This window comes from Oryx dammah, unplaced genomic scaffold, assembly GCF_014754425.2.
Source record: "Oryx dammah isolate SB20612 unplaced genomic scaffold, SCBI_Odam_1.1 HiC_scaffold_10, whole genome shotgun sequence".
Taxonomy (NCBI): Eukaryota; Metazoa; Chordata; class Mammalia; order Artiodactyla; family Bovidae; genus Oryx; species Oryx dammah.
The window spans coordinates 61,124,848-61,147,595 of record NW_024070194.1 but is presented as its reverse complement, the minus strand read 5'-3'; the positions used below and the strand labels follow the sequence as shown (position 1 = coordinate 61,147,595).

Genomic DNA, 22,748 nt, shown 5'->3' with positions numbered 1-22,748 from the left:
AAAGGCAAATGGCTCATGAAAGTAGAAACCTTTATCTGGGCTGTGGATCACTGACAACAAGACAGAGGGAAATTAATCTGAAATCTGGCCCTAGCAATGACGGACATGGATGATCACTAACAGCAATTAGCAGTGAAAGAGAAGAAGGTGATGTGAAGGACACATACAACACTTCATATACTGTTCTCAAAATGCAGACAAGGTGCTATGGACTGAATATGTGCCTCCAAAACCCATATGTTGAACCCCTACCTTCCTACCCACAACATGATGACATTAGGAGGTGGGGCCTTCAGGACGTGATGGAATTAGATGAGGCCATCATACATGAGAGACTATGAATGGGATTCATGTCCTTCAAAGAGTCACTAACAAGCCTGCTTCCTTCCTCTCCCTGCTCTCCATCATGTGAGGATACAAGGTGGCGGCAGTCTGCACCCCAGAATTCAGCATGCTGGCACCCTGACCTCAGACCTCCAGCCTCCACAACTATGAGAAACAAGTTTCTATTGCTTAAGCTACCCAGTCTGTGGTACTTTGTTAGAGTAGCCCAAAAAGACTAGAACAAAAGATATTCCAGTGAGCCATCCCATTAAATGTGAGTTTTTGTAGGGCTTTTGAATTTTGATCAAGTTTACTTGCTCTGTCAATTCACTTAAAAAGAAATGACTGACTCGGGTAAAACAGTCACTGAACCATTCTTGATCAAATTAACCTTTATTGGCTCAAGAAAACACGAGATATGAAAAATACAAGTAATTATTTTCTCCTCTCTCCCCTGAAGAAGAAATTAAACAACTCTGAAATTCAACAAGCCACAGTATTCTACATGCCCTTTTTCTTATATAATTGTATCATCTCTGAGTCTTCTTTGTCTGAGAAGATGAATGATAACATTTCAACAAAGCACATGTAATGTTTACTAAATTCCTAGGAGGGTTGTGCTGTCTAGAAATGATCATTTCTTGGGAATTTCCTGGAGGTCCAGTGGTTAGGGCTCGGAGCTTTCACTGCCAAGGCCGGGGTTCAATTCCTGGTCAGAGAATAAAGATCCCACAAGCCACTCAGTGCAGCCAAATAAAAAGAAGAAATAAATTATCATTTTGCCCTGTTTTGATGTTGTTTTTAAAAACCAGAAAAGATTTGCCCATTGAGCATGTCTGGAGTCTAGCACTGTGGTTGTAACCAGCTGATAGTAACTGCCCACTACTTCTGTCCCTTTGAAGTAAAAACTTGGTTGTACCCACAGCAATTGGATGTGTCTGTAGACAAAGCCATCTGTGTCTGGTGTCTGATTCCCCTCTGCCCACACTCACCCTCACTGCCCCCCTCAAAGAAACAACAGAAGAAATCTCACTGGGGTAGACAGGAACCAGTATCAGGTGACTACGTGGATGTGACCTAGCATTATCTTAAGCAGAGAATTAAATGGATAAGTGGAAAAAAATAAACAACTTATAACTGATCTCTTGATGTCTTGAAACTGCCTTGAAACCTTCTGATATCATTGATTATTAGCCAGGGGTAGGGTGACAATCAGTTAAATAAATTAACAGGAAAAAGGGAATCATTTATGACCTTTACCCATTAGCACTTATTAAATATGTAATTTTAGGTAAGACAACTCATTTCAGTGGATGCATTATCAGTCTAGGAATATACTTACCTAGCATCATTACCTTGAGAGGATTAAATGAGCCAACATGTATAAAACATTCACCCTGTCACCTAGCACAGAGTAAGTACTTAACAAATGTTAGCTCTATTCTCATTATTTAAAAAAAAGGTAAGTAAAGGAACCAGCCCTTTTAGTTTTTATCTGCTCGTCGTAATTTCACATGGACGCAGCCTGAAAGTGTCCATTTTATCATCATGGAATGCAAGAGCTCACTTGGCCTAGTATTCATATTAGCCAAATGGGAAAAACTGGGAAACTGAGGGCCAGGGGAAAAAAAAATCAATGACCTGGACTAGATGCCTGGGTCTACAGTGCAGATTCCTTGGTCTGGCCAGTGCAGTATACTTTCTTCTGGACGCACTAAGCCTTCTGAACCACTGTAATGGTTCCTTTCAATGACAAAACACCAAATTCGCACTAAACAGTTGATAGCAAAACAAAAAGACTCACCTCACTCTGCATCTTCTGAGCCTCCTTTGAAACTTGATATGACGGTGTCTCAACAAATTCAAGCATCGATTTCCCCTTATTTTTCTCATACTCTTCTTTGTACTTCACCTTCATTGAAAAAAAGTATAAATGGCACATAAAGCTCACAAGCCTTTATACAAACAGAGCAAAGTAAAATAACTATATGTGCAAAATCGATCACCCTGTTTTCTAAAAATCACAATATTCTGGCCATTTAGGTTGATCACTAGGTTGATCCCTGTGGTTAATGATATACAAAGAAAGGAAACAGGTAACATATTAAAGTTCTTAAGGGATATGAATGGTTTAGAATTAAATAATGTAGTTCTAGGACATGTATATGTAAACAGCTGGGATAGATAGATAGATATCACACATGGAGTTATACATGTATACACACATGCCACTAATATACACACATGTATAGGTACATATATACATATGTACATAGGTACATATATATAGAGAGAGAGATAAGACACAGAGAGGCTGAGACAGAGGATAAAAGAGACAGAGAGATCACTGTGATAACTTTGATGCCTATCAGTAAATCCTGAACAAAAAGAAAACCCGAACTGTGACTGTCTGTCTTTCTGACAAAGGAAGGGCAGTGTTCTTTGGACTGCTGAATTTTCCCATAGACACTGAGTGAAACACACACACAGAGCTTTTATGTGATTTCCTTCAGTTTTGCTAAGCATTATTTAATCATATCATATCATGAAGCATTTATTCATCAAAACCAACCCTCATCTATTCCGGTTTATAAAAGGATCAATATTTTCTATCTCCTAAAACAAAAACTAGAATTATATTCTGCAAGCTGCAAGAGTGGTTGGCTTTTTAGCAATACACCTTTTTAAATTAAATTCATAGTTTTGATCATGATTCATTTTATTGAGTATGTATTTTCACTAAAATCCTTATATATAAAAATTACTAATGAAATTGGTTCTTAAGCTGCATTATAATAAAAATAATTTTAATGGTATTTAAATCCAAAAGAATCTTTTCAAAACAGAACTTTGTGGTAGCAGGACATATAACGAATTTTTTAATTCCTGTTTTTAGGAATATTTTTGTTTTAGGGAAGTATAATAGAATGATCAATGAAAGTGAACACTATGTTAGGGTAAAATTTTGTGGGGAAACAAAATAAAAATTAAAATGCAAAGAGAAAAAATGTATACTTCCATACCTTAAAGGAGAGCTGGTTTGTATATTTTTTAAATAAATGAAGGTAGATATCAAATCATTATGGAATTTATGGTCCATGGGGTATATATAAAAGAGTGATTTAAATTTTATCTTAATAGATGCTAGAAATAAAAAAAAATAGATGCTAGAAATAATATCTTTTTTCAATTACTGAAATTCAGAATTTTAAAAGTTATCAACTTTAATGCATTTGAGGAAAAAGATATTTTTAAAAGTTTCTTTCAGAGAGTACATAGAATTTCATAGTTGAAAGAAACATTAAGGCAAAATACACTGGTAAGATAATTTCCCACTTTTAATACACTTACAACTGAGCTGAAAAATTATAATAAACTTTATGCCTGGAAAATTATACTTGTGGAGCTCAAAATGACCAGTACACTATAAAAATTGTCATTATTATGAGATTTGACCATTAATTAATTAACTCATATCTTATGTTTTTAATTGTGTATAGTAACTATAATATTATGAAATGCCTGCCTGTTGAAACATGGTTCAAGCTTCCCTAACCTAATAAATATAGAGAGAACAGAGTTTGAGATTTTTCTCACAATGCACATCCTTCCCAGCGGCTACCCGTTCTCGGGGGAGGTGCCGGCCATGAGTGTTACTGAGTCCAGGCAGGAGGCCTCGTACCTGACTCTGGAGCATGGCATTGCCTTTATGGTGCAGGTGTTCCGCAGCATCCATGTCAAAATGATACAGGCCTTTGTTTTCCTCAAAACCCTTTCTATATTCTCGCTAAAAATAAGAACACAAAAATAAAGTAAGAATAGAAGGGTCTGTTAAAAGCAACTAATACGTAGGAGGGCACACTGGAAAATGCAAGCGAACAAGAGTTGCAAAGCTGCCCCTAAGTTCCCATCTGCTGTCGACTGGTCATGTAGATTGCTGACCCTGAGCTAAAGCGACAGTGGGAGATAGACCAGCTCTAGGCGGTCCACGCGAACAGCATCTAAAACACTCAAGAGAAGCAGAGGACTACTGGCTCTAAACACAACATAATTACTATTTGCAGCACTGAGAAGTGACAGTGAAAAAGCCCGTAACTTGTGTGAACAGGCAAAGTGGGCAAGATAAAGGCACTTTGCCTTGCCCTTATCCTAGAACAGAAATGTATTTATTAATAACTGCATCTACAAGAAGAGAAGGAAAGAGAACAGATGAAAGGAAAGCTGGAGTCAGGAAAGGAAAAAAAAGTTGTATGTAATGGATCATAAGGGAAATGAGAGGGAGAGAAATAATTCAACTAACTTTCCTAAAAGGAGAAGGTAGGAGGTGGCTGAAAGAGAAACCAAGGAATCTGGGTATGACTGGTTGAATTTTTAAGGTGAAGAAAATTTTTAAGGATTAAGACACTTTTTATATACAGATAAAAAGGTGAATTTGGAAGAGAACAGAATGAATAAGAATGCCAAATTTGGCAAGTGTAGGACTCTAAACACAGCAGGCAGCAAAAAGACAAACATTGCTTTATGATTTTTACCACTGGAGACTGGACACTTAGTAATTTTGCCTTATTTGGAAAACTTTTAGAGGTAAATGGTAACTCTCAAACACTCAGGTATAAAGAGACTTAAGCTCGAGTTGGTCGCTTCTTAGACAATGGGGATTTGAATGAAAATGGCAATTTAGTGTAGAGTGGAGGGCGAGGTAAGCAGCATTAGAAAGGGAGCAGGAACAAGCTAGGACACTTAGGCCTAGGATATGCTCCAGTGATCCAGAGTGAAACAAGAGGAGGCCTCCGTGCCAAGGATGGGAAGGACGGAAGCTCCGAGTGGCCTACACAGGAAAACTGCTTTCCCTAGGGACACAGCAAGGTCCCCAGAGGCATTTTCAGTCAATTAGGGAACTAAGACATGTATTGCCCAAACTCTAACCAGAATACTTTAAGGGAGAACAGCACCCCCAGGAAGCTCATGAAAATGTTCACATAGTACATCTTGACCAAAGAGAACAAGTTCTGAATTTTAGCTTCTCTGCTAATTTTTTTTAAAGATAATTTCAAAAAATAACAATATACTTAGAGATATTATTTTAATTAGAAGTAATTTTATAAAATATATTTATAAAATAGATATGAAATGCATGTAACAAGCTAGATTACATTCCATTACTAAATTAAAATCCAGAACTAATAGTCTAGAATTGTATCTGGAATAATGGTCATAGATTGAGAAAAGGTCAAAAAATACTGCCCGTCAATGATCTATTTTAGTTACAGAGAATTTCAGAAACTCCTGTTTTAAAACCAAAGAAAATCACCCTATTTGAACTAAGATCTGCCAAAGAATGATCAATACTTGCTTTTTCTTATATAAGAGTCTCTGTTGCCTCCTAGTGGGAGTTACACAGAGTAACACAATATATACTTTTTTAATTTATGCAAAGTTACCAAAAAAAAAAAAAAAACCTGAAAGCCAACAGTGTTCTATTTCTCAAAGAAAAATATCCCCTCCAATTTAATCAGTATGGTTGTACAAACTAATAAGGCACTAATTTTACTCTGCACAGTAAAATTTTTCAAATTACGATTTATATCAAAGACATTTAGAGGTCTTTAAAAACCAGCCATTTATAACAAACTGACAACTAATTCTGGTAGAATGCCGGTTTAAGCATTCTCTTACTCAATCTTTTACTAAAATTAAGTTGCCTTTATAAATCAACAAAATTCTAATTCTCTTTACATTAAAATTTAAAAGAAGGCAATTCTGACATATAATAAATTTGAACCAATGTAATATCGTGCAACTTTAATAAGTAGAGACTTCAGAGTAACACCTTTTTTGACTCAAATGTTCTCTTCATGAAGCAACCGGTCAGCTACAATTTTTCTATGGAGAAAAAATATGATCTAGAAAAGATGAAGGTTTAAACTTTACAAGTGGTATATAAAACAAGTGTAATATATGAATTTGATGCGTTTTCTCGAAGAGAAAATAAAAACAACGACTATTACTGTTTTTCACCACTATTAGAAAATAAAGGTCAATATTTTCAAAAAGAAATATTGCCTATGAGTGGCCTACATTTTTCATGGTAATCCAAATTTTTGAATTACGACCATGACATTTTTGCTGACTTATTTATACATGAATCCTCACATTCGAAGGAAATTAACCCACACAGGGATGAGGAAGAGTCAAGGTCAAATGCGACTGCAATGATCAAGCTGGATGAGCAAAGACTACCTATGAAGAAAGAAGAGGCTCAGATCTCAGAAACATACTGATTTTTAAAAGCACATCTCTGAGTCATGGTTAAAAATGTGCAACTGAAGCAGAGTCGTTCAAGAAACAGGAGCGTCTGTACAGAGGAAGTTGAGCATTGAAATGCCAGGACAGCAGGAATTAAGTGTCCAGGGACCGAGTCTAATTCTGCACCCGACAGTCTCCCAACCTTCATCCCTGCTCAACAGATGGGAAAGAATAATGGGCTGCTTCTCCTCCAAAGACCAGTGATAATTAATTAATTTCCTCCATAAACATGAATTCACACAGATAACATTTCAAGAAGAGGATTACAAAATAATGAACAGAAGCTTCAACATATCAAAGCCAAATGTAGACATTTTTAAACCTGAACTGAAGTTGTTATTTCATTATTTAATGGTTTGGGAAGCAGCTTATAACTATAGAGTTTTCTCATTCATGACTGTGGTCACATCTCCTGAAGAAGACTGTTTTCACTTTTTAACATTCTTTGATGATATACTTTGCCATCAAATCTGTGCCTGGTCCAAGATAGATATATAATAAATGCAGATAATTTTCGAGTGAGTCATTATTACAATAGACATAGAAATAACTTGAGGTCAAATTAGAGTTCATCATCCTGACATGGGGCATTCTGAGGTGTAGGAAACAGAGGCACAGGTGAGCCAGGGTCATCAGTAATGAGAGCCAGTGACATCAGGGTTCAGACGCACTGTGTGTTGGAAAGAGCATCTAAGAGCCAAGTTCTGATGCGATGGGCCACTGGCAGCGGACACAGATATTTTAATTAGGACACCCTCCCCTCCTTGTTGTGTTGAAGAAAACACGGAAACCTTCCCAAGACTAAAAGTACAGCAGCAGTGCAAACAGTCTTGAGATTTATTTTTAGAGAAGACATAATTCAGACTAAGACAACTGTCATGCTACTGAGACCTTCTGAGTACCAGACACTCTGCTCTGGCCTGCATAAAAGATCGCTGACTTAAGAGCCTGACCTCCAAGTGACTTCAATCTACTACAAAGAAAGGGGAAGGAGAAAGACAGAAAGGATGCTCACATAAACACTTGGAAGAGTAGCTGTTCCACAAGAAAGTTTGTATTCAAGAGATATTAAAGAGCCAGCTTTGTAAAGCAACAGCCTGGGTGGGATTTAAGCAACAGGCACTAGTTTCCATGAAGTTAGTTACTGAGGCGGCAGTGAAGGCCAGGCTCGCCTTAGGAAGCAGGTGTGCTCATAAGCACTTCAGACACGTGGGCGCCACGGAGTCACAGGTCTACACTAGCCAACAAACGGCCACTTACTCCGCTTAGCATTTTGCTGACTTTCAAAGCGTGGTCTAAGAACAAGTTTGGGAGACCTGAAACTGGATCATGCACATTCTGAAAGTCTTTCTTGTACTTCACCTATGAAAATAACACGGAACAAAATACCATCTAGGAGAAGAAAATACTATGCTTTTGCATTATGGCCATTATTATTTTAAACACAACCAAGTATTATTTAATAGTATTAAATTAAATGAATTCACAAGTAGCCACTAGATGGTGCTCATTTACTACTGAATGAAAAAAAGTTCTTCCCAGGGACTTGAAAGTATTTTGATAACTCCTTTTGTTTATGTGCTCAGAAAGGGCGATGTTAACAGAAACAAGTAACTTTAACTGAAACTCTGCTTTCAGAAAATAAAGAAAATAGAAGCTTTACTCTTTAGAAATTACCACTGTCTTCCAATTACATTTTGTGTCAATTTTAGAACCTTTGTTAGTTTTCATCCTATTACTATGTAGACCTTTTCTTTTCAATCAATTGCTTTGGAAATATAAAATGTTAATAACAGAAAACATCAAGCACTTACTGCGAGTCAAACACTTTTCTGTTTAAACATTTTATATGTATTAAGTACGCTCCACAATCTTAGCAAGTAAACACTTTAAGTATGCCCATTTTACAGAGGAGGAAACTGAGACACAAAAAGACAGAAGTGTAATATTAGGTGGTGGAGCAAGATTCAAATCCAGACAACCGATTCTAAACCTTGAGCTTTCAATATCATGCTGGAGGTTCTTTTAAGTATATTCCTGCCCTATTTGCTTTATGCTTGTACACACACAAAAATAATCAAATAAGAAAAAATGAATTATTAGAATATTCCCAAAGGTCCTGAAAGACAGAAGGTGAAAGTGAAGTCATTTCCAACTCTTTGCGACCCTGTGGACTGTAGCCCACCAGGCTCCTCCGTCCATGGGATTCTCCAGGCAAGAATACTGGAGTGGGTTGCCATTCCTTTTTCCAAAAGACAGAAACACCCATTTAAATTGCTGATAACAATATCTGGTTAATGAACACAAATTATAGTACCTTCTAAACAGGAACGAAAGTAAAATATACTAAGTTCCCCAGATACAACAGAAGTTGAAAGGTTTAAATGCTCTAACAAAGGAACAGTTCAACAACAGTCAAACTTAATATTTAAAAAGGTACTCTATGCATCATTCAACTATAGTAAAGTGATTAAATTTTTCTATGTTTCTGTTTTTATACTCTTCCTAATTTTAATAAAAAATTAAGGTATCTTTTCTTATAAATTGAAACTTCATTTTTAAAGATATGAAATGAAAACAAACCTCATGAAGAGGTATTTCACAGAATTTACATAAGAGATAAGAAAGAAATTGTAAGCCATCTCAAGTACAATTTCTGGAAATTTCCTTGTGATATACTACTATGTTTCAGGTATATTTTACAATATTCACAATTTCATGAGCATAATTACATTTGCTAACTATTGTCATAATCATTAATTTATGATACTACACACTATTTTTCTGAAAAACTCTATAATCTATTTCTACTCTTGATCAGCTATAATACTAATAGTTTTGCTAATAAAACTATTCCTCAGTAACACTTATTTTTCCCCCCAGAAAAGCTTCAAGAAAATAGGTTTAAGTGTTTTCTAAAATTATTTGTCAATTACATGACCTTGATTAAGTATCATAATTCCCACACAGCCAAGTCTATCACAATAAGAATCAAAACATACTGAAAATAATCTGCAAATTACCAATCATGAGGCAGAAAGCAACTTACATCGCTCGCCAGGGCAGTGGCCAGCTGACTTTGCCTAAAAGAAGCACTTTCAAGAGGATTGTAAAGATGTTTCTTATCCTTCATTTCGCTATCAAATTTTTCTTTGTATTTAATCTGCCATAAAAGAAAAAAAAACAGGAAAAATTACATAGCACATTTACCTTCAACCTTTCAAAGCAACACATTTGATTTCTAATTAGATCAGAAAAAAGGTACCTTAAAAATGTATGGCAGCAGAGTTTAAATACCTGGTATTTTCCCCCCATATAAAGCTTAATTAGGCATAAAGGATTTTTTTTTAATTAAAAAAACACCTCTACTTGAACATGGATCATAAATGCAATTAGGCATGAACTCAAATCCTATTAACAAGAATTATATAGAATCTCAGGATTTTAAAATGTCAGTTTCCATTTCTGCATTCCTAACATCTATGATCAATTAGAAATCAAGACCACAAATGTCTTAACATCTATCACATTTAGAAAACAGGTCCCAAATATCAGAATTTGAATACGAATTTTCCTAAAAGAATGACTGCAAAGGCAAGACAGAGCTCCTACCATGGTTTTTCTCATCATTTCCCGCTTATTAAAAAACTCATTGTTAGGGATTACGTATTGCTGAAACATCCTGGGCCTATTTAATGTCATTTATTATTTCTTTGCTTTCACTCCACAGTTGTGTTCAGTGGCAGAACCATCTCCAACTTTCACTGGGGATTTTTTTTTTTAACTAGTCTTAAGGCAACCAAACGTCTTCCCTTATAGCTCAGGTGGTAAAGAATTCTGCCTGCAAAACAGGAGTCTGGGGTTCAATCCTTGGATCAGGAAGATCTCCTGGAGGAGAGAATAGCAACCCACTCCAGTGTTCTTGCCTAGAGAATTCCATGGACAGAGGAGCCTGGTGGGCTACAGTCCATGGGCTGCAAAGAGTCGAACACAACTAAACAATTCTTTACTAAAATAAAACAAAAATAGCTAGTCTCGTTTATTTAATTGTTTAACTGCTTTAATTCCTGTAGCCAGGAAAGGATGCAGACAGGCAAAAGCAAAAGTAAGCTGTTTTGTCCTTTTATATCTTATTATATTATGATTCTTACACCATCTTATTTCTTTCCTCAGAATGCACATTTATCCATACATCCTAAGACTCTGCCTTGCAGAAACCTTTAGAAAAAAAGGCGGTTTGGGAACGGCTCATGTTACTCTTTGAATCTAGTGTGTACTGGGTGATGGTCTCCATCAGGGATACACGCTGGTGCCTCCAGGAGGGAACTGGTAAAAATCCTGGTGGGAATACATTTGGAAAACATTTCAAGACGGTTCACATGCAACAGTTTCTGTTGCAGTTTCATTTGCTAATAATACTTTTTGATCATCATATTATCTTATAATTTCAAGCAAAATCTCACTTATTATAATTAATAGGCAAGGCCTCCCTAAAACAAGAAAAGCTTCAAGTCTTAGATTATTTTATCTTGAAATGAGGGACACCACCACCAATGCAGTCAATTTAGATCTCCTTCACTACAGTCCACAGTAACTGGCACCAAAGCCAAGATCCTCCCTACCTGGTCCTCTGCTAAACATGCAATTCCACTCCTCAACACCCTGCTGCTGTGGTGCTTTTCACAACATTCTAATCTGTGTTTTTGTCTCTTCTAGGTCTTAGTGCCTGACAGGTATTCACTTGACTATGGTCAGAGACTCTCTGAACTGACTTCCCCTAAAATGGCACTCCCCACTCAGCCAGATCCACCAACACCGTCCAGCGATCAAGGAAAACATTCTGCCCAATGCTGCGGTGCCAGGAACACTCTCAGCTGGTAGTTCTTTCCATCTAATCAACTGATCCTGCTGTGTAACATGGGCTCGCATCAAGTATCCTTTCAGTCACTCATAAGTCCCCAACCTCAGGCACCACGAGTGTCTTAGTTATGTATTAGCTAAATGGCAAGAGTAGGTTCCATGATCCTTGAGCACAGAGAGTGCATCATTTTGCCTTTGTACCCCCTGTAGTTCTCAGCACCGTTGCACTAAGCCCAGAGGCAACATGGAAGGAAGCATTACTTGGGAACGTCAGGTCCCACTGAACCCCGCTGCTATGTCAGGGATCCTGGTCTTTTACGCTAAGCCCAAGCAGAAGTGAGTTCAAGCATGTATGTGACACCATTAGATTTGCTTTGGGAAGAGATTACCAGCTCCAGGCCTAATGGGAGTGTGTCTGGGCTCACATCAGCATTCCCAAACTCAGGCAGGAAACTCATCCTAACTCAAAATAGGTATCCAACGCAGGCTCAATGTTTAATGAATACAGGAAGGAAAAAATCATCATCAGTGAACTGGTTACAGCTTTTTCAGAAATATACATTTACTCGGAAAGAGCAAATGCCAGTTAATAACAGTTGAGAATGTGTCAGATGAATTCCCAAGTTGTATCTGCTCCTAGTGTAATGCTGAGAACTACCGGGGATAGTACAAAGGTAGAATGATGCACCCTCTGTGCTCAAGCACAATGTAACCTATTCTTGCCATTTAGCTAATTTATAACAAAGACACTCATGGTATACCTGAGGTTTAAGAATATGAATAACTGAAAGAAAAGCTGATGCAAGCCAGCACTGCTCAGCTGAATTAATTGATTAGATTTAAATACTTCAATACAAACAGAACCCTCCATTTTTTCACCTGATGTTTTACAGGACAAACTTTAGTAACCTATTTTTTAAGTAGAATATTTTCATTGATTTCTGAAAGATATAGAAGATAAATCTGAAGTATATTTTTACAAGTATATTGTTGTGAATAGTAACCTATTGTTAAAGGTGAGTTTTCCCTGGAAATACAAGATTAGACTATTTTCTAAGTTTTGGACATAGTTGAATTATCTGCTCTCTCATTAAACAGTGAGCAGAAAATAGATATCTATTCATTTTTGTATCCCTAGTACCCAACACAGTACTTTGAATGGATCTGGCACTTAATATATGTTCTTTAAAGAAATGTATAGATTAATGATGAAAATGATAAGCAATCAACCATCTTTTCACACTCACACCTGCAGGTAGGTGTTGGAACTATAAAACTCTAATTTCCCAAATCTGTTCCCCCAACACACAATCCCCATAGTCATTGCTAAACTGACTTGAACAACAATCTATTGGGAAGAGAAAAAAAGGTAAAAGGAAATGAAAAACAATAGATATAAAAATAATATATTGCATCTATATTATACTGAATACATATAAACATGTATTTCAAAAGTGTGGTAGTTCCTGCCACACTTTTCCTCATTAACTAATTCATTTAGGAATTACTTATCTAGTGCACACTCTGCATCACTTACTACCCTTAAAGAGTGCTATACTGGAAGAGATTTGGGAATCAGTGGGAAACTGTCTTCAAATATTTGCAAAAATAGAAAAACAGCATTTGTTCTGCAACCAAAGGTAAAGTTAGTGTTGACAGGTAGACGCTGTAACCAACAAGATTTCTGCCGATTATAACAGAAATTTTCTATCAGCTGCTCTGTCCGCCAGTAGAACTATCTTCTTCTTTCTTGCTCAATCACTGCTCCTTACCGCCTCCCAATGTTCACCTGAATAATTTCTACACATCTTGCAGTTGCCCAAATGTAACTTCTTTCTGAAAGCCCTCTCTGACCTTCCAATCTAGAATACTTACAGCTGATACATTTTTGAATCACTCCACATTATGTGGTCCCTCATCACACATTGCTGCAATTATTTGTAAAACTGTCTCTGGCTGTTGGTCTTCCCCTTAGACTCTAAGTTCAGTGAAGGCATGGGCTATATCTTCCCTGTTCACCTTTGAAAATTTAACCCCAAGGATGTGATATCTGTTCAGTAACTGTTTTGCTTGAATGAATAAATGGATGGATTACATTGAGAAAAGATTATTTCATTGAAAATCAGGACCAGGTAACTTCCATAGTGTCTCCAAATTTTTTAATAGCCTTGTAATAGATTTTTATGAAAACTTTATTCTTAAAGTTGTGCCTGGGACTATAGACCTTAAAATTTGAATTTTAATTATTTAAAGTGTACCATATCCTCCATGTACTTCTAATGAGTTTAATAATCAGCAAAGTATTGTGAAATGTATCTTATCCTAAACTTCAGAACTCTGCGTTATCTGATTCAAAAGGTAACTAAAGAACAAGAATGCAAGAGTTTCCCTCATTAATTAACCAAAAAGTAAGATAACTGAATTCCATAAAAAATACATTTACCAGACACTGACACTCAATTGTTTCTTATCATGCTATAAGGTTTGCATATAAATGAACTAAGAAAATAGCCAAATAGTTCAAACAGGTCCTATCCACTCACCTTCTGACTGGTCCACTCACTCACTACACATACAAAGAACATTCTATCTTACTATCAGTCCACGGTTCACACATTTAAGTGTCCACCTGTTCACGTACACTCTCATCTCCTAAGAGATCAGGATGCTTTCCTTTCATTATAATGGGTGACTCAACCATGGAACATGGTATTTTTCCTTCTGGTTTCAAGACCACTTGAGACAAGAGGAAATAGGTGTTGGGTGCCTTTGCTATGACCTCCCTGGTGGCTCAGACAGTAAAGCGTCTGCCTACAGTGTGGGAGACCTGGGTTCAATCCCTGGGTCAGGAAGATCCTCTGGAGAAGGGAATGGCAACCCACTCCAGTACTCTTGCCCGGAACTATGGTTTTAGGCACAATGTTACCCCTTACACAGAAATCAATCACTTTGGAAACAAACGAAAAGTTCCACCTATGACTGATTTTACTCATATTATAAATATCATGTCCAATGGTCCTGATCTACCAACTTTTTGAAAAATGCAGGGTAGGCAAATGGGATGAAACTTAAAACTTTAGTAAGGAAGTTTCACAGACTTAGCAGAACTTTCAGAGGTTCAGACTAGGAGAAAACACTAGAATTGCTCAACAGCAATGACTGAATTTAACCTGCTGCTGCTAAGTCACTTCAGTCGTGTCCGACTCTGTGCGACCCCACAGACGGCAGCCCACATAACTGCATCCAGGCGGGGCTGTGTTTAAATGGCTAAAGTCTGATTTCCCAACTCAGTAGTTCAAAGCTTTCAGCACCAAGGGGTACTGGGCTTCATGGCATCACCTATGGCTCAGATTCACAAAGGGCCAGAAGAGCAGAAAGAGAGCAGCCCCTGAACGAAAGCATTTCATCAGAGCCACAGAAGCAAACGATAAGAAAGAAATGGGAACCTGGATCAGTGCACTTAATTACCAGTGAAAATGAAAAGTAAACAACAACACAACGCCACACATCCATGGGAGCAACTGCCTCCAATTTTGGATGAAACTGAACTAAAGGCTGTTGAGGAGAGTAAAAACAGATTTTTACGTAGAAGTCATCATAAAATCAGTGTGTCCAAGTTTGAATTTTACACAAAATATACCCTGCCCTAATTTTCATGACAAAATAAATTTTACTGACTTTGTATCAAATGTGAATGATCTAGAGAAATGTGTTTAATCGGTCTCTACATATTTCTTGAAAGCCTAATCTGTGCCATTAATGCCATTAAACTCTGTCCCCACAGAGCCTGTTGAGTGGTAGTGAAGCAGATATTTAATACACACACACATACCTTTATATGACTAATACACACTGTGTTAAGAACTATAAAGAAAAGCAGAATAAAGGGAATAGAGCAATATAATTTAAATCAGCAAGTCAAGGATGTGACATTTAAGCCAAAAGTTTGGGGGAAGGAGGTTGGAAGCATATGTGCTTGCCCAGAATGGGAGATACTTCAAGCCAATTAATACCCTTTACAATTGAAGGACAATACTTATTATTCAGCTTTAACAGCAATCTAAGAAGTAATGTTTAGGTTTAAAACCCACTCTTTTAAATACATCACATGCAATTTTAGAACAAATACTAATTATTATAAATATAAAATTTTCTCTGATACTATAAAACTAAAGGTATTTCATTCATCACATAAACACATTTCAATTCATAAATTAAGATGATAAATGAACATATTAACAAAACAACCACTCAGAAGAATTTTTTTTAAGATGATGACTTCAATAACTACTGCCCTAATACTTCAGATACTTGTAAATATATCTCTCTATCTTGGCAGATGAGATTGTTTACTGATTTTCTTTTCATTACTTGGCCATTATTTTATGCTCCCCCTAGACTTTAAAAAGGGAAAGTTTACAACTACGGAAGCAAAGCTATTGCACAAGTTAACATAGGAATGAGTTTTGTTTCCATTCATTACCTTTTCTGGATTCAGTCCCACAGAGCTCAGTTTCCAGATAAATGGGAGAATTGTACCCTCTTGCTTTCTCCTTGTGTCTTGTCATCAGGGTGTCTTATCTCTCCACACCACAGGCACTGTCCATCATCACCTACTCTCTCACAATCCTGTCTCGCCCTTTCCCCCTGGCATCCTGCATTATGCCCCTAGCTTCCCAGCTTACTACATTCCTAAATTATTTCCCTTCTGCATATTTGCTTGCCTTTGTGTGCGCCTGTATTCATTATCTGTCATTAGTTTAGGAGCAAGAGAATACATGATCTTCAAAGTTGTTAATGAAAATAAGAAACTACACTTTCTGCCTTTGCTTTCAGTCAACACACTTGAAAATACAAAAGATCATACTGAGTTCATTCCAGAAGTTCTGAATATTCATCTGTCCAGTTTCTCCCTTTTCTGATGAGTTTATACACCATGAGATCAGCAAAAAGTTCACTAAAAAACGAAGATGACAAATACAATGTAACTTGCAAATTAAAATCTGCTTAAATATCTGATCATTCAGCTGTTAAATAATTTGAGATTTTTTTTTTTTAAGTCTGCCTATAAAAAAAGTGTGAGCATGCTCAGTCAGTTCAGTCGTGTCTGACTGTGTGACAACACGGACCTTAGCCCACCAGGCTCCTCTGTCCATGGAATTTCTCAGGCAAGAATACTGGAGTGGGTTGCCATTTCCTTCTCCAGGGGATTGCCCAACCCAGGAATCAAACCCATATCTCCTGCATTGGCAGGCAAATTCTTTACCACTAAGCCACCTGAGCTACCCCACGTCCAAGGTCAGGGGCGGTGCCCAGGAGGAGCTACCCACTGCCCTAGGTCAGGGACGATGGCCGGGAGGAGCTATCCCACGTCCAAGGAGCGGTGGCTGCACGAGGGCCTAGAGGAACTACTCCACGTTCAAGGTCAAGAGGGGTGGCAGTGAGGAGATACCCCTCATCCAAGGCAAGGAGCAGCAGCTGCGCTTTGCTGGAGCAGCTGTGAAGACATACCCCATGTCCAAGGTACGAGCAACCCAAGTAAGACAGTAGATGTTGCAAGAGGGCATCAGAGGGCAGACACAATGAAACCATAATCACAGAAAACTAGTCAATCTGATCACATGGACCACAGCCTTGTCTAACTCACTGAAACTAAGCCATGCTGTGTGGGGCCACCCAAGATGGGCAGCTCATGGTGGAGAGGTCTGACAGAATGTGGTCCACTGGAGAAGGGAATGGCAAACCACTTCAGTATTCTTGCCTTGAGAACCCCATGAACAGTATGAAAAGGCAAAATGACAGGATACTGAAAGAGGAACTCCCCAGGTCAGTAGGTGCCCAATATGCTACTGGAGATCAGTGGAGAAATAACTCCAGAAAGAATGAAGGGATGGAGCCAAAGCAAAAACAATACCCAGTTGTGGATGTGACTGGTGATAGAAGCAAGGTCCAATGCTGTAAAGAGCAATATTGCATTCAGGTCCATGAATCAAGGCAAATTGGAAGTGGTCAAACAAGATATGGCAAGAGTGAACATCGACATTCTAGGCATCAGCGAACTAAAATGAACTGGAATGGGTGAATTTAACTCAGATGACCATTATATCTACTACTGTGGCCAGGAAACCCTTAGAAGAAATAGACTAGCCAACATGGTCAACAAAAGAGTCCAAAATGCAGTACTTGGATGCAATCTCAAAAATGACAGAATGATCTCTGTTCGTCTCCAAGGCAAACCGTTCAATATCACAGTAATCCAAATCTATGCCCCAACCAGTAACGCTGAAGAAGCTGAAGTTGAACAGTTCTATGAAGACCTACAAGACCTTGTAGAACTAACACCCAAAAAAGATGTCCTTTTCATTATAGGGGACTGGAATGCAAAAGTAGGAAGTCAAGAAACACCTGGAGTAACAGGCAAATTTGGCCTTGGAATGCGGAATGAAGCAGGGCAAAGACTAACAGAGTTTTGCCAAGAAAATGCACTGGTCATAGCAAACACCCTCTTCCAACAACACAAGAGAAGACTCTACACATGGACATCACTAGATGGTCAACACTAAAATCAGATTGATTATATTCTTTGCAACCAAAGAGGAAGAAGCTCTATACAGTCAACAAAAACAAGACCGGGAGCTGACTGTGGCTCAGATCATGAGCTCCTTATTGCCAAATTCAGACTTAAATTGAAGAAAGGAGGGAAAACCACTAGACCATTCAGGTATGACAAAATCAAATCCCTTATGATTATACAGTGGAAGTGAGAAATAGATTTAAGGGTCTAGATCTGATAGATAGAGTGCCTGATGAACTATGGACGGAGGTTCATGACATTGTACAGGAGACAGGGATCAAGACCATCCCCATGGAAAAGAAATGCAAAAAGCAAAATGGCTGTCTGGGGAGGTCTTACAAATAGCTGTGAAAAGAAGAGAGGTGAAAAACAAAGGAGAAAAGGAAAAATATAAGCATTTGAATGCAGAGTTCCAAAGAATAGCAAGGAGAGATAAGAAAGCCTTCCTCAGCGATCAATGCAAACAAATAGAGGAAAAGAACAGAATGGGAAAGACTAGAGGTTTCTTCAAGAAAATTAGAGACACCAGGGAACATTTCATGCAAAGATGGGCTCGACAAAGGACAGAAATGGTATGGACCTAACAGAAGTAGAAGATATTAGGAAGAGGTGGCAAGAATACACAGAACAACTGTACAAAAAAGATCTTCATGACCCAGATAATCACGATGGTATGATCACTCACCTAGAGCCAGACATCCTGGAATGTGAAGTCAAGTGGGCCTTAGAAAGCATCACTATGAACAAAGCTAGTGGAAGTGATGGAATTCCAGTAGAGCTATTTCAAATCCTAAAAGATGATGCTATGAAAGTGCTGCGCTCCATATGCCAGAAAATTTGGAAAACTCAGCAGTGGCCACAGGACTGGAAAAGGTCAGTTTTCATTCTAATCCCTAAGAGAGACAATGCCAAAGAATGCTCAAACTACCGCACAATTGCACTCATCTCACATGCTAGTAAAGTAATGCTCAAAATTCTCCAAGCCAGGCTTCAGCAGTACATGAACCGTGAACTTCCAGATGTTCAAGCTGGTTTTAGAAAAGGCAGAGGAACCAGAGATCAAATTGCCAACATCTGCTGGATCATGGAAAAAGCAAGAGAGTTCCAGAAAAACATCTATTTCTGCTTTATTGACTATGCCAAAGCCTTTGACTGTGTGGATCACAATAAACTGTGGAAAATTCTGAAAGAGATGGGAATACCAGACCACCTGACCTGCCTCCTGAGAAACCTATATGCAGGTCAGGAAGCAACAGTTAGAACTGGACATGGAACAACAGACTGGTTACAAATAGGAAAAGGAGTATGTCAAGGCTGTATATTATCACCCTGCTTATTTAACTTCTATGCAGAGTACATCATGAGAAACGCTGGGCTGGAAGAAGAACAAGCTGGAATCAAGATTGCCGGGAAAAGTATCAGTAACATCAGATATGCAGATGACACCACCCTTATGGCAGAAAGTGAAGAGGAACTAAAAAGCCTCTTGATGAAAGTGAAAGAGGAGAGTGAAAAAGTTGGCTTAAAGCTCAACATTCAGAAAATGAAGATCCCATCACTGGTCCCATCACTTCATGGGAAATAGATAGGGGGACAGTGGAAACAGTGTCAGACTTTATTTTGGGGGGCTCCAAAATCACTGCAGATGGTGACTGCAGCCATGAAATTAAAAGACGCTCACTCCTTGGAAGAAAAGTTATGACCAACCTAGCTAGCATATTCAAAAGCAGAGACATTACTTTGCCAACAAAGGTCTGCCTAGTCAAGACTATGGTTTTCCAGTAGTCATGTATGGATGTGAGAGTTGGACTGTGAAGAAAGCTGAGCTCTGAGGAAGTGATGCTTTTGAACTGCGGTGTTAGAGAAGACTCCTGAGAGTCCCTTGGACTGCAAGGAGACTCAACCAGTCCATTCTGAAGGAGATCAGCCCTGGGTGTTCTTTGGAAGGAATGATGCTAAAGCTGAAGCTGCAGTACTTTGGCCACCTCCTGCAAAGAGCTGACTCATTGCAAAAGACTCATGTTGGGAGGGATTGGGGGCAGGAGGAGAAGGGGACGACAGAGGATGAGATGGCTGGATGGCATCACCGACTCGATGGATGTGAGTCCGAGGGAACTCCGGGAGATGGTGATGGACAGGGAGGCCTGGTATGCTGCAATTCATGGGGTCGCAAAGAGTTGGACACGACTGAGTGACTGAACTGAACTGAGCCACCTGGGAAGCCCCTAAAACTTTTTGTAAGGACTCTCAAATAAGACTGTGAAGAAAAAAATTTAAGACTGAAATCTAAGGGCCAGTCTTACTACACTTCATTTTGTGCATGAATTCATTTAAAAAAAAAAAAAGCAGATTCTTCTGAATAGCTACAGTAAAATTATTCCTGGGACATGGTGCAGTGTTTCTATGGATCAGGCAGTATTTTAAGTTGCTCACAGTAGTTCATTTAATCCTCACAACAACCCTAAGAAGCAGTACTGCTCCATGTCGTTTTACAGGTCAGGAAACTGCAGATGGAGTAATTAAGCCACCTGTCCAAAGTCACTTGATGAGCCAGCAGCAAAACCAGGAGCTCAGGGGTCCAGCTCCACAGCCCTTTTATTAATTACCCAGCCAGGCTGCACAGCTTTTCTATACCACCAATAGACCTCGGTGCCCCCAGAAAAGGCTGAAATCCTAAGTCAGAAAATCTAAAGCGATACTGGAAGAGTACCGACCAGGTGCGTGTCAACATCCACTTCAGCAAGCCTTGTCTGGACTGAGAAAAGCTCGGAATCACAGCCCTTCTCAGGCCCTCCATAGCTAAGAACACAGCAGGTCTTCTCAATTGTCCAGATACTATCTTATGTTCTTCAGTTAGATTTTATAGTTCTCTTCATTTACGTCTCTCCGTTTTGAAATGTAACCCAATTAGGACATTTGCAACTTGAAGAAAGGACATTTTCAAAATTGAAAACACTATATACATGCATAAAAATTACTGTTTGCTGTCACTGTTGACTTTACAAATGTTACCTTTTTCCATTAAAAGAAGTGTTAATTTTTATATAGTCAAGCCTGTCTAATTATTCTTTTGGAGCGTCTGGATCTCCAATTTTAAGAATAACTCAGGTTATCCATCCCTCTGTATATACCACATACATCCCTATGTGGTATATACAGTCTCTTGGATTTTCTTTTAAGATTTTAAAATTATTTTTTTGTTTACAGTTATATCTTTAATCCATCTGGAATTTATTTTGTAGATGGTTTAAGATTCAGGTCCAATTTTATTTTTACCCTGAAGGATGGCCAGTTATGTCAGCACCATTTATTAACTAATATAACTTTTTCCCACTGACTTAAACCAAAACTTGTATCATATATTAAATTTTTATACACGTTAGAGTCTATTTCAGGATTCCCTAGTCTAACCTACTGATTATTTTATCTCTTATATATCAATTCCATATTGATTTAATCTCAGTGGTTTTATACTATGTTATAGTAACTCACAATGTAAGTTCCCCTTCACTGGTCTTTACTTTAATACTTTTGAAGGCTATTTTCAGGCATTTCCTTGTCATTCAAACTCTAAGATCATTTATCCATACTTCAAAAAAATTATTGGATTCTAATTGAAATTGCATGATATTTAAGTACTAATTTGGGGAAAGTTGTAATTTTTATCTATTGACATGTTCAGCCAAATGTCTGTACACTTCTTCAGATCCTTTTAATGATTTCAGTGTTTTCTTTATTGTCATTACTTAGTTTCAAATGTGTGATTAAAGCACTTAAACATTGAGAAAATTGTCATTTTTCTTCAGTTCAGTTCAGTCGCGCAGTCGTGTCCAACTCTTTGCGACCCCATGAATCGCAGCATGCCAGGCCTCCCTGTCCATCACCAACTCCCGGAGTTCACTCAGACTCCCGTCCGTTGAGTCCGTGATGCCATCCAGCCATCTCATCCTCGGTCATCCCTTTCTCCTCCTGCCCCCAATCTCTCCCAGCATCAGAGCCTTTTCCAATGAGTCAACTCTTCGCATGAGGTGGCCAAAGTACTGGAGCTTCAGCTTTAGCATCATTCCTTCCAAAGAAATCCCAGGGTTGATCTCCTGCAGAATGGACTGGTTGTATTTCCTTGCAGTCCAAGGGACCCTCAAGAGTCTTCTCCAACACCACAGTTCAAACGCATCAATTCTTCGGTGCTCAGCCTTCTTCACAGTCCAACTCTCATATCCATACATGACCACAGGAAAAACCATAGCCTTGACTAGGCGGACCTTAGTCAGCAAAGTAATGTCTCTGCTTTTGAATATACTATCTAGGTTGGTCATAACTTTTCTTCCAAGGAGTAACCGTCTTTTAATTTCATGGCTGCAGTCACCATCTGCAGTGATTTTGGAGCCAAAAAAAATAAAGTCTGACACTGTTTCCACTCTTTCCCCATCTATTTCCCATGGAGTGATGGGACTAGATGCCATGATCTTCATTTTCTGAATGTTGAGCTTTAAGCCAACTTTTTCACTCTCCTCTTTCACTTTCATCAAGAGGCTTTTTAGTTCCTCTTCACTTTCTGCCATAAGGGTGGTGTCATCTGCATATCTGAGGTTATTGATATTTCTCCCAGCAATCTTGATTCCAGCTTGTGTTTCTTCCAGTCCAGCGTTTCTCATGATGTACTCTGCATACAAGTTAAATAAGC

General features: G+C 38.3%; 1 protein-coding gene across 4 annotated transcripts in view; it reads right to left on the bottom strand.

The window, feature by feature from the left end:
• Window positions 1-22,748, bottom strand: part of NEBL (nebulette) — a 384,633-nt gene that overhangs the window by 66,217 nt on the left and 295,668 nt on the right. For 2 of the 4 annotated variants that reach the window (XM_040248594.1, XM_040248596.1), the window contains exons 8-11: window positions 9,680-9,793; window positions 7,891-7,992; window positions 4,007-4,111; window positions 2,129-2,236 (exon numbers count right to left, since the gene is read on the bottom strand). The exons of 1 other annotated variant lie outside the window; for it this stretch is intronic. In XM_040248594.1, the coding sequence (XP_040104528.1) occupies window positions 2,129-2,236; window positions 4,007-4,111; window positions 7,891-7,992; window positions 9,680-9,793 (429 nt within the window). The remainder of the gene's footprint in view (window positions 1-2,128; window positions 2,237-4,006; window positions 4,112-7,890; window positions 7,993-9,679; window positions 9,794-22,748) is intronic. One more of the 4 variants, XM_040248595.1, reaches the window with a different exon arrangement.